We start from the raw sequence: 19239 nt of genomic DNA, 5'->3' as shown, positions 1-19239 counted from the left end.
CAGGTCTACTGAACGTCCCAACAATATTCCGTTGAACATACACATATGGGCTCTTTTCCAGTACCCCCTTTGAATTTTTCTGAAATTAATTATATGAAAATGACTTTTCATGTTAGAAACTGCAATAAAAAGTGTCAGCGTGAACGGGAGAACAAATTTCTGCATTTCTAACATGCAAATTGCCTTGTGAACAATTTTTGAACATCTTTGTTTTGAAGTTTGCCAAGGGGGTGGGAAACTGGAAAAGAGCCCACATTTGATACGACATTTGAAATGATTGAAAAAGTCATAGAAAAACAGCACTTCCAAAATTATAGCGTCGGCCAAGAATTACAGCACCGTTCAACCCAAAAGATGGTGTGAATACACTAATTTAGTGAAAAAAAAATCGAACTTAGACAGCGTAAATGATGCACAGAATTTGTGATTGCTTCCGTTTACAGCCTTCATTGCTCGCTATAATCGGAACAAATTTGGTAGCGAAATTCATCCTTGTACCTGAAATAAGATTCGTTCACATGTAGTTGTCGCTTCTAGGGAGACCTTCGAACATGGACACAGCTCAGCCTAGGAAAGACGTGGACTGCATTTGTTGCTGTGAGGCGGAGCCATTCCCCCATCCCAACCACGACTTTAATGTGCAACCTACTTTAACAGCAGCAGCAGTTCCACCAACTAATACTAATAATCAGAGGCAAACGTCGCATTCTAGTGGTGTGAAGCATAGGCAGGGGTCACTGACAGGATGCTACCCAGGCGGAGTGCCAGGAAATGGTACGATATAACAGATTGGTTTGGTTAATTGCAAGGTCAGCATGTTATTTTCCGGTATAGAAAATATTCATGAAGAGTAGTGGAGGGGAGGCTATGGGAGCTGAAGGGTGGAACCCCCACACAAAACAGACCTCAGCCCCAAAACAAACCACGCTTTATTTAGGTTTACGTCAACAGAGGGAGAGTGAAAAGTGCATCTGAAATCTGACCTCGTAGTTCAATAGTACGCTTCGCTTAAACAAAAAATAAATCAGCAGCAAGCCTTGCATAAACTCATGGTTATTCAAATCAAGCTTTTTCAGTAGACGAGCTAGACAGAGCAGAATACCGAAGACAATCTGAGACAACTGCAGCAAACCTAGTCCACGTAGAACCAATCACAAATGAACAACTCAACCAGCAGCATCAAAGCCAAATAGTCAACCCACAACCGCAGGCATTTGTCACGCAGATGGGTGAAAATGTCCAAGTTGTAATGGCAGCAGGTCAACTCGAAGCACAGCAAGAACAACAACAAAAACAACAACAGGTAAGAGTAGTTAAGGACTTCGAATACCCTGGACACGCTGGCTACCAACAAGTTCACGAGTACAGACCTGTTCCCTCTGCGCCAGCTGGGATCCCGACCAGACATGTGTCGATGTCGATGCCTGCAAACTACCAGACTAGTCAGTTGCATCAGTCAATTCCTCCTCCAGCAGCCAGAGTGGTGTACGAGGGAAACTCTACGACTACAACTACTTACAACAGAAATTCGGTAGCATACTTTCCTGAAGTACTTATGCCCTTTTAAAATACCTTTAATTTTTTTATTTAGTTATTTTTTCCTTTGCGTACAAGCTCTTCCGTTGACAAGGGTGACCAAATACGCTGGTGGCAAATGGGCCCTCCCACATTATTACAAAAAAGAACAAGAAATTCGAGCCGAAAAAAAAAACAGTTTGTCGGAAAAACAATTGAGACCCAAAGATTATTGTTCCGACTTTCGATACAGAAGTAACGGAATATTTGTGCTCGGGATGGGTTTTTTCTTCAAACAATTTTCGTTTTTCTAACTAGCCATTTTTGACGGAATTTTTTTAACATCATTCAAAAGGTATTGGTGTCCTGAGCTTAAATTTGAAAAGATATTTCACCTGTGATCATTTTTCGTAAAGTTATGGGGGTTTAAAGATTGCCATTTGGGCCAATTTGGGACAATTAACGCGGGATATATTTCGCGCTATTAACGCGTAAGCGGAGATTTAATCCGTCTTATTTGGTTCAAGGAAGCTTGGCTCTTTTCCACTCCCCCCCCCCCCCCCCACCTTTCAAAATATCGATATTTATGTTTGTTTTAAGTGTTATTACGGTTAAATGCATTATGACAACCTTAAATAAGTTTTTCAAAAATGCATTTGAAAGGTGGGGGGAACTGGAAAAGAGCCGGAAGCTTATTTGCCATTATTGATTTAATACAAGGAGCGAAATCTCTTCTTTTGTACTTTATATGGCGTGTGGGGGGGGGGGGTGGTGATTTTCACAGAAAAAATTTTGTCAATTTATTTTTTTTACATTTAAATGTTAATGATATTTATGTTACTACTGCTCCATAAACCTTAAAAGGCAGTCGGAACATTCACGGCTTCGCCCTGATACGAGCAGTCTTGTATTGGTTTTAAAAAATAATTTTGAAAAAACAGAACGACTCGAAATATTGCAATGAAATCTTAGTGGCCACGGGAAGTCGCTGGCTTATCATTTTTTCATTGAAATGAAAAATTGGAAACGGTGACCACTGAGCGCAGAGGGTGCTAAAAGGGACTAGTCCCCCAAACGGGACCGATTTGGTCACCGTGCCGAGGACTAGGAAGAAGCATTGTCAATCTAATCATAGAAACAGACTGCTAGAAAACGTTGCAATTAACACAGAGGCAAAGCACGGCTCCGTTCTCGCCGCTTGCAATGCACCTATACAGGGAAAAAACCAAGAACAGCAAAAAAATTAGAAAAAAAAAATAACCTAACTGTTTAAAAACACACTAAATCAAAATCTAATTCCGTACTTCAGCAGAGGCGAAAACAATTTGAAATCCGAGCAGCAACAAAATCTAAAATCCAAAAACGAAATAATCACACAGGATACGCTGAGCTTTGCATCACTTGTGATACAAAAATAGATGCCGTTAAGGCGTAAAAGAAACACTCTAAAAAAGAACAATATAATTCAAGTTTTGTTTCAGAAAAAACCTTGACACTCGATTATCTGCACGAATGCATCAAAAAGATTTTCAATTATAGAGAAAACCAATGGGCCAGCAATTGTTTTAACAGTTGTAAAAATAGAGGAAAGTTTTTCCGGTTTCAACGCCTGGACCTTTGTTGTCCCAGATAGTGGACGTTTTCTCTGTCAAATGTGCAAAATAAAATGGTGAAATTTGAATTTATTAATAAGCAAGAACTAACTTTATGAATAAATAAAAATATTGAGCAAACAATTTAAAGCAAATTTTGTCTAGAATCATTTTTACTTTCAGGATTTTTTTGAATACTTTCGAAATCCGTTGTAAGCACTCTCGAAACAATTAATAGTCTTAAACAGGAATCATCAAATTTGGTGCGCATTTAAGTTTAAGCTTTTTTGACCACATCGCGAAATGACTGGAAGGAACTCGAGCTTAGGGTGGATTCTTTAGACAACTTTGGCAACCTTAGAGAAAGTACGGAAGAATTCAAGTGTGGAATCGTATTAAATAGTTTTAAATCGTGATTCGGATACCAAAAAATTAAGAATTTGTGTCGAAAAATGTTGCTCTCAATTTTAAATTTCATATGAAACTGAACCATCAATGTAGTTCGCCAATCTTGTATTAAGTACTATTTCAATAATGCATTAACTTTTTTTATGAATTTTTTTTGACAGTTTTTGTTTTACTATTTCCCCTGTTTTGATTTTATTTACTAAAAACTGCCCGTTATTTCCACACTCCAATTTCAGAATCTTTGTTGGCCCGAACCAGTGAACATGGTTGAGCGAAATTTTGAAAACCCACAATCAGTTTCCTGGAAGCCTCCCCTGAATAACTCAATCGGAAACCACGCAACAGCCCGACCTAAAATGCCCGTTGAGGTCAAATACATGTATCCCTCAGTGCGTGTAGAAAGTCACATGAACTCAGTACCAACTAACAAGACGTATAATTACGAAGAGAAAAATCCCACTTTCATTGGTAACGGCGTTGCCAATGCATTCAGTGGTTATCATGCATCGAATACAAATGTCACCAACAAACCCAGAGCTTCAAGAGACCAAGTATGATTTAAAAGCGACAGAATGAATATCAGAACTCCAACCTATTTGGGCTGTTAAAAAATAGCTGAAATTAGCTGAACCAGCTGTTGAAAGCCTAAAAAATGTTAATGGTTCTTGTTCAGCTTTTTTGTGATTGCACAGCAACCAATTAGGCATAATCCACACAAGTACAAGTTTCAACTTAGCATTAGTTCAGCGATATAAAGCAAGATAAAGCGCGCTCGAAGTTGTGCAAGATCGATGCTGCTTTAAACCGTGCATTAGATAATACTGGTTATATTGTGGAAGACATTTTGTGGTAAAAAAAAAACTGTTTGCAAAGTTTCGAAAAATCGTAGGTTCAAGTTACATATTAACTGTGACTTTTGTCTTTTACTGCTAGGATCGGAAGTTTTCACTGCCTACAGTGCGATACAGAAGTCACTCTTCGAAAGCAGCAATATCGGAGGAAATCACAAAATCACAGCGTATATCTCAATTCCTGGAAGACGTCAACAGACAACTGCCGAACACTATGAGCAGCGCCAAGTCATCTAATCCCAACACCCACCGCGGTGGCACCCAGAGCAGCAGCGGACACGGCCCCAATCAAGGAGCTAATAACAATAAAAATATGCTCAAATACCCGACATACGAGCGACAAGCAACCAGGTCTCTGGACAACGAGCACCAAGTCGTAGTGGTGAAGGAAAATAACAGCAGCAATAAAAATAGAGATTATTCAAACAACTTACACGCTGTCAATTCATTCGGTGACACAGCAAATACATCTACAATGAGTCAGCGAACTAACAAATCCAGGGCTTTTCCATCACCAAACAGCAACTCCTCGGTCATGACCATCAAAGCTTCTGCAACTCCTCGACTCTCGGAGAAGACTCGCAACATTCTGGCCAAGTACACCGAACCAGCTCCTAGAAGCAACGGTACAAATAGCCAGTCGACCTATCAGACGGCTTTGAAAAGAGCAATAGCAGCCAATACTCAAAACAACACTTCTGCATTAACATCCAATCTCGTCAGTTTCGAAGAGTTTACACAAAAACGACCGGGGGTTTCTGAAGCTACACAGGCCATGATTAAGGAAGTTAAGGCTAAAAGCGAAAAATTGACTTCGCGGTTGCGGCAATCGAACAAAGATGCAAACAGTGAACCAGTTGCGACTGAAATTCAAAGTCAAGATGCTGAGCGTGAGGTCAGGGCTTCTAAGAGCGAAGAAAACACTTCAGCTGCTGTTCAGATCAGGCCAAAAGATGACATTGTTCTACATGAACGCAAAGCTGAAAAACAGCAACAAAAAGAGGCAAAGGAAGTTATTCGGGATATGAAGGAAAAGGGGGCGCAGAGATCAGCTAGAGGCTACAGTCATAACAAAAATGACATCGGCGGAACTGGAGATGCAAAAGCGGTCAGAAATGAAGAAAGTGCACGGAAATCTAAAGGTAATAGTGGTTCAAATTACTCGTTTTAACTCAACAGCTAAAGGGTTTCGATTCCGTCTGATATATTGTATTTTAATAAGACGATAGATTCAAGTCCCTAATCTGAATTCGTATCCAGCATAAATTAAAAAGAGGTTACATAGCAAACTAAACAGAATTTCGAAAACATTGAGCCATCTTGATAAATTGAATAACAACGTTTTTGGAAACGCCTGCAAATTGCTGACAGCAAAATATCATTTCATTACAATCCTATTTCGCCAAACATGTAGGTCGACAAATGGAGGCTCCCTCGCGGGACAACGAGAAAGAAGATGCAACTAAAACAGAAGACGACATGAAGATGGAATCGTGGTCGAGAAGGCTATCTGAGACCTGGGCCAACATTCCCCAGCAGAGAAAAAGCGAGGAAAAGGACAAAATAGAAATCGAGTCTATCATGGAGCGACTGAACTCAATGAGTAGTGAGTTAAGCTCCATCAACCAGCAACTGAAGAAAGACGTGTTGCAGATTCCAAAAGCACTCAAAATAAACCACTCGTCCAGTTAAACTGCAAACACTAACCATTTTTACTTGAATAGATAACTTAATAATACATAGTTTGCGGCCGGTTCTTTATTAGTAAATGATCATTTTTTGATAATTCATCATTATTCAGTTACTTTTACCAAGCAAAATTTAATGAATCATTTACGTTTTTAATGACTACATACGGCTTTAAAATGAGAACTTGAGGCAAAACCATGACAACAAGAGAAGCCAACACATTGAATTAATCAAACCGTTATTTACAGCAATGAATCAACATACAACATTGATTTCCATGCGATTTACAAATTGATGATGGCATTTCGGTGCACACAAACATTCGCTTCAGAAATGAATGATACTGGACCATAACTAGTTCGCCAAATAACTATACCTTTCCAAATTACATTAGCGAGTTTAAATTAGTTTCAAAATTAGACAAAAACAGTCTCATTATGTTGAAACTAATGAGACTGTTGAGAGCTAGTATTACTTTTCATTTATCCATTGCAAATCAATTTGGAAATCAAATTTTCCTAGCGGTTTTTCTGGACACTGAGAAAAATTTTAAAAACTCTTTTTGAAGTCTCAAATGCGACTAAAAGGGCTCTAAAATGGCACTGACCAACCATCAAGATTTTTGAGGAAGTCAAAATATCGCAATAATTATCATTTTACGAGATCCGTTCCATTCACTTCGTGGAATGATCGGAACAAAAAGAAATTGATTATGCAATTTCAGTTTGGTTTGAAATTAGCCTTGATCAATTATTCATTTATAAATCTTCTAAACTAGTCTTATTCATGAGAAAAGTGAAAAATTACTGGAACGGCATAAAAAAATTCGCACTTTATCAAAGGCTCGCTTCGTAATTTTATAAGAGATTTGGACAAGTTTTAGGCCCGTCGAAATTTAATTATTTTCTTTTCAAAGCAAACGACCCTTGCGGTATGATTGTATTCTATTTCTCTGAAGCCGCCTTTGGTGCCACTACACTTTTGAGAGAGCACTCTAAAACAAACAATTTTTTTTAGTCAAAATATTCTGACAAAGCAAAAAACATCGTTTTTGGCCTGTTTTTTAATAAGCTTGCATATATATATTTTTTGAAAAGCTTGTCTATTTTTGTGAAGAAAGGAATTTTATAGTTTTTCAAAGTGCTTTGAAAATCATATGGGTGACATTAACTGTCAAAACTTAAGAAAAAATTCGCCCCTCCACGATTGGGAAAATCCCAAATCAGCACCTGCACATAGTCAGCATCCAAACCTAATTGACAAGATTGGTTACTATTGCGGTTAGCAAAGTTTATCAAATTCGACGCTAAAATTCTGTTCTTCTAATACTTTTGAAGCAGAAACACGGCAAACTTTTACTCATTAGTACTACTCAAAACTTTTACCTAAAAAAAGTTAATATGTCGAGTTTTTAATGAATAATTTCGGCCTTTATATAAAAAACAAATCAAAAAAATTATGATCACAAAAGAGCCAACGCCTTGAGTTAATCAAACCGTAATTCACAGCGTAATATACGTTTCACATTGAAATCCATGTGATTTAAAAATTGATGATGGCATTTCGTTGCACTCAAACATTCGTTTCAGATATGAATGATATTGGACGATATCAAGTTCGCCAAATAACTATCTCTTTCCAAATTCTATGAGCGGGTTCAAATTAAGTTCAAAACTACACATACATAGCCTTAAAATGTTGAAACTAATGAGGCTTTCGAGAGCTAGTAATATTAATCATTCACCCTTTGCAAATCAATAGGAAAGCTAATTTTCAGACCGGTTTTTCTGGAAACTGAAAATACTTTTCAAAATATCTTGTTGAAATCACACTTTCAACTGAAAAGGTTTTTGGAATTTTGAGGTAGTCAACATCTTGCGAGAACAATCAGCCAACGACATCCTTTCCACTCACTTCGTGGAATGATCGGAACAAAAAGACTTTGATTATGCGATTTCAGTTTGGGCTAAAACTTCTTAGTAAAGATTGAGCCTTGATCAAATATTAGTTTACGAGTCTTCCTAACTATTTGTATTTTCGAAAAAATTTAAAAATTACTCCAAAGGAATGGCATGCAAAAATTAAGAAATTTTTATTGACTTCTTAAAGCTCGCTTCGCAACTTTTGGACTAAACTTAAAAGATTTGGACGCAATTTAGGCTCGTCGAAATAAAAATAATGTCCTTTTAAAAAACACGACCCTTTTACTAAAAAGAAGAACTAGAATATTATTCGGAACAAGTGAACTCAAATTAAGGAGATCATTCACTTGGTTAAGAGCAATACTTTTCAGCCAACTAGGTTTGAGCAAAGTACATGCACGCTTTACTGCTTGAAATTGCTATTTAATTTTAGGGGTAGACTGTTCAATTGGTCTATTGAGTGGGGAGATTGTTCACATGGGCCTATTATTCAAATTGGAAAGATTGGAAGTAGAGAGGAAATTCTTGACATAAAATAGGCTCTAAAGGCAAATAATTGACAAGGACGGTCGGCAAAAATTAACATTTTTTGCGGACCGACCCTAAAATGTTTAATGGTACCTTTGGTGCCAGTATCTACCAACTTTGAGTTGGGAGCGTACACCAAAAAAGAAAACCTTCCAAAAACCGCTCATAAACGTCTTTTTTGCCCGTTTTTTTGATAAATCTCATTCACAGAAATTCTTTTTCAAATTTTACAGGTTTCGGCCAGCTCAAAAAATCAATTTGGTTTTTTGAAAATCAGCTCTACTTCGAGATAATCCTAGATTCACCTCTGATTGAAGTTGAGAGTTTATTTCTTTTGGCTATTAAGATTTTGCTTCTACTCTTCGGCAGCTTCCGAAACAATTACTTTTAAGCGATGGCCTCAAATGCCTCGAACACTTTAATTTCTTTTCATAAAATCCATTTTTAAGTAGTATTCAGTTGATTGTCTAGACTAGAGCAGAACTGCCTATTAATTGTTCAATGAATCACAACTCAAGCAGCCTAAATAGAAAAACAGATCGAGAACACTTATGACTTTTCTGTAGAAACCACGATCATCATAATGAGTGAAAAATCAAAAATAACTTCGCTTATTAGCACTTTACTATAAATCACTCGATATCTCATCTGGGGCGCAGGAACCTAGACGACAATCAAATTACACGATCAGAAAGTAACGGAACTTAGACGATAAATTGCGTGTAAATTGCCTGAAATTTGTTAAGACTTAAATTAACTTTTGTTTGAGTAAATACTGTTTGTTCAATCGCAAATCAGGTTATTAATGTCACAGTTGTATAATTAATGCAATTCAACATGTACTACACTTTTTCGATTCAATGATTTATTGTTTTATTACAATAATAATTTTGATCAGTTCTGTGATAAAATAAATACTCTTTTTGTTTTCGTGCAACTTCATTCTAAACAAAAAATGTTCTTGGCCCAGTCCTTATCGTCTAAATTCACAAAAAATTAGCGTCTAAAATCAGTTTTTTACGGCCGTATAATTTGATTGTTCTCGAATTCCCTAGGCCCAATCTCATCTACTACGCTTGATAAAGATCACCTCATTTTGCGGGGAACAGGCTGAGCCTAAGTGCCTTCTCACATCGTGAATCGTCGCAACAACAAAGAGAACCCAAAAGCAAAAAGAGTATATTATCACAGATCCGATCAAAATTAATAAAATAACTTTAAAAAGAGGCAAAGCTGAGCTTCGCAGGACTAGCAAAACAAAATCAAATGAATGACTATGATTGAAATCAAACGGAAAAAATCAATCGAACATAAACTTCAAAATCGTTTTTGTCAATTCAAAATAAACTTCAAAAATTGCTACATATCCGAAAAAAAAAATAGCTGAACCATTAAAAAATATACAAGGATCTGTCGGATGCCAAACATTCAAAAAAGTAAAGTCTTTTCAACGGAATTACGTAGACAAAAATCAGCAGACAAATAATATTTTAATTTAGCCAAAAATTTTCAGTTTGCAAAACAAACAGCTCTAGGCAGGAATCGAACTCCTGGGCTTCGTGATCTCAAGCATGAGAGTTTCAGCAACTTTGAACAAAGCTGAACCTTCGAAAAAAAGTCGGGCTACGGGAAATACGCCGACAAAAATAAACAGACGGACGACAGTCAGAAAAACCTCTTGTTAACAAAAAAAACAGGTACGGGCCGGATTCGAACCACAAGCCTTTGCCGTCTCAAGCAGTTCTTTCTCCACAACGCCAGACGGTTGATTGAATTTAAAATTATCAAGCGATAACAAAGCCGAAAAAACCTGAGCAGAAACCCTTCAAGACGAAAAAACACAAACTAATAGAACAATTTCAAGTCCTTTCCCCTCAGAAAACACACACGCACACAAAAAAATTACGGACCGCAAAGGGAAGTCACTATTTTGATCTAAAAAGCGAAACCGATTCAGCCGAAACAGACGAAATTTAAACATAGCACAAATGACAGTTGGAAAAGAGTAATGAACGCAAGGAAACTGAAATAAAAACTGACTTGTTTTTTTTCCAATAAATCTTCGTGTTTTGAACTTCGAAGAAACCAATAGACGGTCTTAAAACTCTTTGAATTTGTAACACAATTTATGATAGACACTTTTTTGTTAAAATTAACCCGATTTGAGAAAACTGGATCAATAGGTAAATTTTATTTCACTAGGAAATCAGATAATTAATTTCCAATTTCAAAATTAGAAGTCGATCACGAGTTTCGTGACCTTTTCATTTTTGCTGTTCGATAAAGGAGTTTGCCTTCCTTTTAACAATGGAAATGCACTGAACTCAAATGCAAAAAAAATCAAAATTGAGCGTGAACAATTTTAAGACTTTTTCCTGAGAAAAAAATTAGCAAGACCTACAAAAAAGAGTACTCACTCCGTTCATTACTCTTAAAAACAAAAATTTAACAAATCGAATTGGTGTAATCACAGTCGATGTAAAATCAAATGTAAAAAAGCTAATAAACTAAATACAATGAAAATCGCTTACAGCAAAAATAAATCAATTCTTAGATGTGGCAACAAAACTGACAAAACATAAGCAGACAAACATTAGGCCGACAATTTTGAAACAGAAAATTTCCGTTAGAAAAAAACAGGTCCTCGTCAGATTCGAACCCAGGCGTATTCCTTACCTCTAGGCAAGAGACACTAAGAAACTTGATTTCACTATCAACCAAGGTACCAACGGAGTCCATATAAAACCTATGAACAAAGTTATTTACGGTAAAAAAAAGTCTAGTACCCGTTTGCTATACACTTGCTTCTTGCAAGGGTATTAATAAAAGTTTAAAATAAAAAATTATAGTACATTTTTGAAACAACTGTGACATTCATAACCTGATTTGCGGTTGGACAAACAGTGTGTACTCACCCAAAAGTTAATTTAAGCTGTAAAAAATTTTCACGCAATTTTCACGGAAGTTATTGCCTAATTTCCGTTACTTTTGGATTAATTCGTTACAGGGGGGGGGGGGATTCGCTACTAGGTACCATTGGGGGATAGTTAAAGAGATCCTTAAAAAGTGTGTTGTTTCCAGCATAATACATGCTTAGTATAGCTCAAATACTGGCACACCCTTTAGCTGGAGGTTAAGACATAAGCAGCCAAACCTCATTATATAGGGCGCTGGCTGTCGCTTACTGTAATAACAGCAGATGATTACTAGGCCCGATTAAATGTTCACTTGAAAATTAAAACCTAACAGACGAAATATTAAAACTGAACTACAAAAGAAAATTTTAACACGCAGACAAATCAGGATCAAACACATGAGTTTAACTTAAGCTGCAGAAAAATTAATAAAGTCGCTTTTATTTGTCCCTAATTAATACTTTTTAATCCAAAAACAATCCAAAGCACTATGCAGCTGGTACTCAAAGAACAAAAAGAGCATTTAAAGGCAAGAAAAAATGAACATTTATTTATGCGTATCTGAAAAAGAGCTTATTTAACTATACAATGTAAACCTTATTTATTCAAATCTTTGGAAACAAGAGCCGTAAAGAGGCATTCTTCTAAGTGACAGCAGAAATATTTTGTGATATTTAATGGAAATTTAGAGAATAATTTCAATATTAATTCTCATTTAGCACCCCAGTCACTGTCAAATAGGGAATGGGTGAAATATTTGAGCGAGAAATTTTCCGGAGAAATTTGGGAAAAGAACAGTCGGGGATATAAATTCAATAAATTCAGTCAAGGTGAAATTTGGACAAACAATCGCAAATTTATTGAAGCGTTCTTTAATTGACTAAATGGATAAGTGAACAAATTATTAAATCCACGATGATCTTTTTGTGCGAAAGTTATTGCATCGCGACAACAAGGCGAGTATTCTCACTCTGCGGCAGAAAATAAATCAAACCCAAGTATCCCTGCGATTATCATCCCAATAATTCACGGATGAGGGAGCCATAAATTGAATATTATATTTTATTCATTTAAAACTCATCCAAAAAACAACAACAATAAGCCACTTCTCATTTCATCAAATTGCAAAATCCAAACCAAGTTGTGCCCAAAAATTATTCAACAAATATCCAAAACACAACAGTAGTCAATCCAGAAACTATTGAAACGTATTCTGCAACCAAAAATGTCCGATTCGCAGAATCTTCTTGAAGATTCGGCTCTCGATCTGAGCAGAAGCCGAGCCTCTGATCTATCAATGCAGCTAAATGTCGGCACTCGTCAAAGCGAGCTCACAAAAACTGAGACGAAAACCGAACCAGATGCTAAACACGACAGAGAAAAATATGCAACACAAACGGAAGACGATTTTTATGTGGGAATTTCGAACTTCGAGGCAAGAAACCCTCACTGGGAGCTGAATGTGCGTATTGGAGATGTTTTCAAGAGACTGCGACACAACTCAGTGATACCGAAGCACTCTGAAAACAACTTCATACTCGTACAAACTGTAAGTAAAGCTCCTGTTTTTTAACGAACAAAGTAAATTGTGATAAAACTGAACAAAAAATCGAAATCTTTCATAACTCGCACAAAACTAAACTTAAGACTACAGTATCAACCAATATACAGCCAATAAACTCCAAATATGAATCCTTTTTACAAAAAGGAAGAAGAGTAAGAAAGAAAAAATCGGCTTTTTCTTCATTTCAGAGAGCAAACTTTGAGTTCCATATTTGAGCAGCTTAAATTAATTCTCTCTTTTCAAGGCCAGTAAACAACTGTTGAAGAAAACTGAAGGATGAGAGGCTTGATGATTCTTATTTATCTTGGCACAACTATTTCAGGTGCAAAGTAGAAACTTCGCAAAGAGAAACTCTCCCGAGAAAATAGCTTACGTTCCAAGAGAAGTTTTGGTCAAGGTGCCTCTGCCCGGAAAAGATACGAACATAAAACCAACCAAGAAAAAAATGAAAGCAGACGATGAACTCGCAGAAAGCAAAGCAATAAATGCAGGCCTGATACCAGAAACGACAATTTCAGGTACCTAATTATTCAACACCAAGAAATACTGGTTTCTTAAAATATCTTTTGGAATCTTTGGATTACGAGAAAAAGGATACCGGTGAACAAACAATTGTAACAAACTGGAGTTGCTCTCAAGTATAAAACTCGTATCCTTCAATTGATTAGTCCTATTTGTAAAAACAACATCTGTTTTTAAGTACCATAGGAGAAAAATTATTAGAGTTCTGACAGTTGTTCAAAAAATGAAAGTTTGACTATAGTTTTTATATTATCGCCCTGTAAATTGTCTTTGAAAACAAAAACTGTTTCAGACATTCTCTCAGACTTCCTGCCCGACCATCGAAAAATTTGTGCGCAAAACAAAAAAGCACACGAAATTGCCTCCAAACTGAATCAAGTTGCTTCTGCTGATATTCAAAGCAATACCAACTACATGACAAACTCTAGACACCATTTGCCCATAATAGCATCGTCGCTTTCGTTGAGCGCACCTCCTTTCACCGCGTCGACTATACACCAGCAGCTAATGAACGAACACTTGATGCCTCCAGGAGTCAAAATCTCCCAAATGCAGAACAACGCATCAGTTCCCTTCCTTGTAAACTGGATGAAGAACTTTCCCCAGTTCCAAGCTATGGCAGCTGCAGCAGTCATGCACAGATACAACTTAATCCAGCGGCAACAAGCATCTAACGAGTTCCTTCCAGACAATACTTCGGTTCCTTTTCCTACTCCGACGGCTGAAAATTTGACTAATACCTTTCGTCCGTGGCAGGACGTGAACAACTTTACGCAACCGAACGATCAGGTTCCAAGGGATCAATCAGTGTATGACACTAAGAACAAAGAAGGTCAGTAAATAAATCCATAATTAATAAATTATGACGGGCAACAATTTGTTAGAAACTGATGCATATGGAAATAATGAACCCTGGTAAACCCTTAAATTTATCTCTGAAACAATTTATTAAGATACTTTTTGGATAAAAAACGTTGTATCTATTCACGTGACATGGATTTACTTTGTAAGAACAGACGCAATGGAAAAAAAATCTCAATTGTTTACCTCTTTAGATAGTCACAATGCTATGAAATGCGGACTGGTCCAACCTTGCTCGGTCGAGTCGAAGATGGAGTGGAGCAACAAGATGATCTTGGCGGGCGGAGGAGAAGGAGTCGATCAGAGGAGTCAGCTGAAGAAACACGGGCGCGGGAGGCCACCTTACAGGAGTGTAGAGGTGGGTTTTACAGTCTTTTACAGCCAATGATTCCTAGTGACCAAATGGTCAGTTGTTTTATTTTCCAGTTGAGGGAGAAGCCGTTGTTTTCTTCTAGTTGTTCCGACTTTCGATACGAAAGTAACGGAATATTTGTGCTCGGGGTGGGTTTTTTTTCTTCGGACAAATTTCGACTTTTTAACTAGCCATTTTTGATGGAATTTTTTTATATCACTCGAAAGGTATTGCTGTCTTGAGTTTAAATTTGAAAAGATATTTCATCTGTGATTATTTTTCGTAAAGTTATGGGGGTTTAAAAATTGGCATTTTGGCCAATTTGGGACAATTAACGCGCGATATATTTCGCGCTATTAACGCGTAAGCGGAGAGTTAATCCGTCTTAGAAATCGTTCCAAATTGGTTGAAAGAAGCTTATTTGCCGTAATTATTTTGTTACAAGGAGCGAAATCTATCCTTTTGTACTTTATATGGCGTGTGCGGGAATGATTTTCACTAAAAAAATTCGATTTAAAAAAAAAAATTCATTTTGTTTTTTTCACATTTAACTTTTTAATGTTATTACTGCCCCCATAAACCTTAAAAGGCAGTCGGAACTTTCAGGGCTTCGCCCTGATACGAGCAGTCTTGTATAATTATCTGATTCACTCACGTCGGGTGAAAACCACAAAAATATCCAACAGACAGTTGGAAAAGAGTCAATAAACGCAGTTCAACAGAAAAAAAACTGACTTGTTTTTTGAAAATCTCAAATTTTGAACTTCAAGGAAAAAATAGACGCCCTTAGGGCTCTTTGAATTTCTAGATCAATTTATGACTGGCCTTTTTTTGAAAAAATTATCCCAATTAGGTAAAATCTTTGTTTCGCTGGGAAATCTGATAATAAAATTCCATTTTCGAAATTGATATTAAATTCCATTTTCGAAATTAGAAGTCGAGCTCGTTTTTCGTGACCTTTACATTTTTCCGGTTCAAAAGTGGTATTTGCCTTCCTTTCAACAACGGAAATGCACTGAACTTAAGATATCACAAGTCAAAATATGAAAAATCAAAATTGAGCGTGAACAAACTTTTAGACTTTTGCCTGAAAAAAAAAACAAAAAAGTTGATTTCACGTGGTTTTATTTGACACTACATGCAAACAAACTCCCTTTTTTGTAATTTCCTGAAAGAGCATTCAACGAAAATAAACAAATATATTTTAAATAAATTGTAACAAGACTGCTCGTATCAGGGCGAAGCCCTGAATGTTCCGACTGTCTTTTAAGGTTTTTTAGAGCAGTCATAGAATAAAATGAAAATTTTTTTTTCTTAAGTTTGAAATTTTTTATTCGAATCATCCCCCCACACGCCATATAAAGTACAACAGGATAGATTTCGCTCCTTGTAACAAATCAATTACGACAACTAAGCTTCTTTCAACAAATTCGGAACGATTTTTAAGACGGATTAAATCTCCGCTTACGCGTTAAAAGAGCGAAATATATCACGCGTAAAATGTCCCAAACGGCAATAATTAAACCCCCATAACTTTACGAAAAATGATAACAGGTGAATTATCTTTTCAAATTTAAGCTCAGGACAACATACCTTTTGAATGATATAAAAAAATTCGGTCAAAAATGGCTAGTTAAAAAGTCGAAATTTGTCTGAAGAAAAAACAACCCACCCCGAGCACAAATATTCCGTTACTTTCGTATCGAAAGTCGGAACAAAAGCTGTTGTGTTGCAGCTTGTGGTTGGCATGGGCGTGTTCGAACATGGTCGATTCAAGAAGTTGACAGTGAGGAACAAGAGTGGGATAGGGGGCAAGGAGGCGATAGTGGTGAGGTGTGCGGCAGAGGCCACTGAGATAGAGACTGCCGCAGTGCACAGACACAAGTTCAACAACAAACTCATACACAGTAAGTAAAACACTCACATACACAGACATAAACACATGCAATCACAGAAAAACATGGTCCATACATTCGTATGAAAAGTTGGATTGAATGGATCTACTTAAAAATCTTAAGTAGATTACTTGCAGCAAATTTTCGACCAATCAGAATGCAGCGAAATTCGACTTTACATGCAGCGCTCTAATGCGAATTTACTGTTTATATTTACAAGGGTTGAGATTCTTTAGTAGATACAATAGGGGGGAGATTGTTAAGTAGATCCGATTGAATTTCTAACCACTTTAGTTCGGACTCAGGTGCAAAAAGTCATCTTTCACTTTCACGAAGTCATTAAAAATTATTAAAAGTTACAGGCTTTTGAAATAATTCTGACCATCAAGCTTCAGCTAAATCGAAATAGTTATTTAAAGCATCGATTTTGCCTTTTTTCGGCGTTTTTAGTTTAATGTTTTTTAAAGCCATGGGGGGGGGTGTTAACTTGGTGTTCTAAGTTGGGATTTTTCAGCCAGTCAGAATCGAGCATATTACATGCAGCGCTCAGCAAATTTAAGTTAAGCGCTGGTGTGGAGGATCTTAACTTGGTCTATTTGGGGGGGAGGATGTTAACTTGATCCTTAAAAAATTTCATGGAAGATCATTGTTGGATGAAAAAACGTTTTCAAAATGAGTCCTGAAATGAGGCAAAAAGGACGTCTCTAAAAAGCGCAATCCTGTTGCCTTGCTCTCTTGACAAATCAAATGCAATTTCAACGCCATTTCACTTTCTCAAGATCAGAATTAATTCAGAATTTTAGGACGTCGTCCAGCAAATTTGTTAAAAACTATACCATATATATCAGTAAGTCACTGCAGAGTGCTCGAGCTGCATAATAGACCTACAAGAATTCACGAGAAACTTTGGGAAAAGACGCTAAAAATGCTTACTTTATTGTCAACAAATGGTCGCTTAAAATCCTTTTGCTTTAGATGTTGATTTCACACTCGTGTACCCAGATGGAAGTCCAGTGAGATACCTGCCAGGCACCCGAGAGCCCTTCACTCTGAAGACTTACAAGGAGATGAGGAACGACTCCTGGATCAGACTACGACTATTCCTCTGTCCCACCAAACAGTTGCTGGTAGCACAACAGCAACAACAACTGAATGCTAAAAAGGCCACTGACAAGTCAACGAACATTTGCTACATGGACTCAAAACAAGCGAGTGACAATCATATACCAAGATCCAATGAAAGATCCCAGGAAGATTCGGAACCAATGGACTCAGCAAATAATGAACAAGAGTGCCCTAGCGTAATTGACCTCTGAAATAACTGGACATGATTCCAGAACTGAATAAATAGAAGACTGTTTTTAAAACAAAACTAAAATTGTACAGTCCTTTGCAGATCCTTCAATATTATTATTATGCTATAGTTTCCACAAAATCGATATTTAAGCAATCCAAAAGAGCAGTCGTTGGAAATAGAAGTACAGAACGATTTGAGTACAAACTTAAGGTTGGATATCAATGTTTTTTTTTTTTAATTTCATATCTTTTCGTAAGTCACGGCCCCCAAATCTACAGAAAGCTATCCGACCTATAAATCTAAATGACAAAAGTACTATTTTTTCCAACCAAGCGTGGAAAAGCTTCATACTTTGGTGTATGGTGTTGTTTCTTTCATATCAGAGGCAAAGCTGAGCTTCGCACCATTTATTATACAAAAGATATTCTGACTTGATAATGCTTGCTTATTGCTAGCTAATAAAGGCCAGGAAAGGCGGAGATATAGATCAAATTAAACTCCTTTCAGTCGTGACTAAATCCTCATTTCAAAATAAATCCAGAAAAAAATGGTCAAGCAAAAGGCGTTTGAAACTCGCATTTGTTTAGATAAAAAAAATTCTGTAACTCCCTGGACAGAAAAAATGACTAACCTGAAACATATCAAAAGCCGGCAATGCTTGTTCAGCAAAACAAGTAGATTGAATAAGTACATAGAGGCGAAGCGGAGCTTCGCATCATCACTTGCGATACAAAAACGTATGAATATGATTACCAGCAAATGAAAAGACGAATCAAAAATTGAAAAAAACTTCAAAAAATCTCTTTTTTGGTCAAAAAAGTTATAAAAATTGCAAAAAAAGACAAAAAAATCCTGAAACAAAACTATCTGCACCATAAGAAATTTAACTAAGAGCCTTCAAAATGCTGAACTTTCAGTTGGACAATTTCTGCTGGACCGACAAAAATTAGCAGACATGAAAGTCTAGAATATTTGAAAACTTTCAGTTTCGACAAAAAACAGGTACCGACTGAAATTGAACTTCTGGGGTGTTAACATTGCACTATAAGTACAGAATACTCCTTAAATTTCTAAAGCAAACAACTTCAAGAATCTTTTAATGAACAGCATCAAGAAAAACCAAAAAAAAATAGCAGAAAAAAATAGGCAAAACTTCTTGAACTCAATACTTGCTAAAACCGGAATATATTGAAATGTTTTTTAATTCGATTACAAAATGCCCAAAGTTGAGGCAATTTTGGTGCTCCGGTAATTAAGCCGACAAAAGCAGAAAAACAGGAGCCCGACACACTTTTAACGCGCGGATAATTTTAGGTGATTTTTGCAAT

At 36.7% G+C, this 19239-nt stretch overlaps 2 protein-coding genes across 2 annotated transcripts in view; one reads left to right on the top strand and one right to left on the bottom strand.

The window, feature by feature from the left end:
* The window catches only part of LOC134848909 (beta-catenin-like protein 1), a 183865-nt gene that overhangs the window by 10203 nt on the left and 154423 nt on the right, over positions 1–19239 (bottom strand). The window lies entirely within an intron of this gene.
* LOC134847875 (uncharacterized) lies at positions 12010–18095 on the top strand. The gene is made up of 6 exons (XM_063865130.1): positions 12010–12969; positions 13307–13502; positions 13799–14338; positions 14562–14725; positions 16455–16626; positions 17590–18095. The coding sequence occupies exons 1-6, from the start codon at positions 12646–12648 to the stop codon at positions 17928–17930; spliced, it is 1737 nt and encodes a 578-aa protein (XP_063721200.1). The 5' UTR covers positions 12010–12645; the 3' UTR covers positions 17931–18095.

This window comes from Symsagittifera roscoffensis, chromosome 6 (genome assembly GCF_963678635.1).
Source record: "Symsagittifera roscoffensis chromosome 6, txSymRosc1.1, whole genome shotgun sequence".
Classification (NCBI taxonomy): Eukaryota; Metazoa; Xenacoelomorpha; order Acoela; family Convolutidae; genus Symsagittifera; species Symsagittifera roscoffensis.
This window is presented reverse-complemented; position numbering and strand designations above follow the sequence as displayed.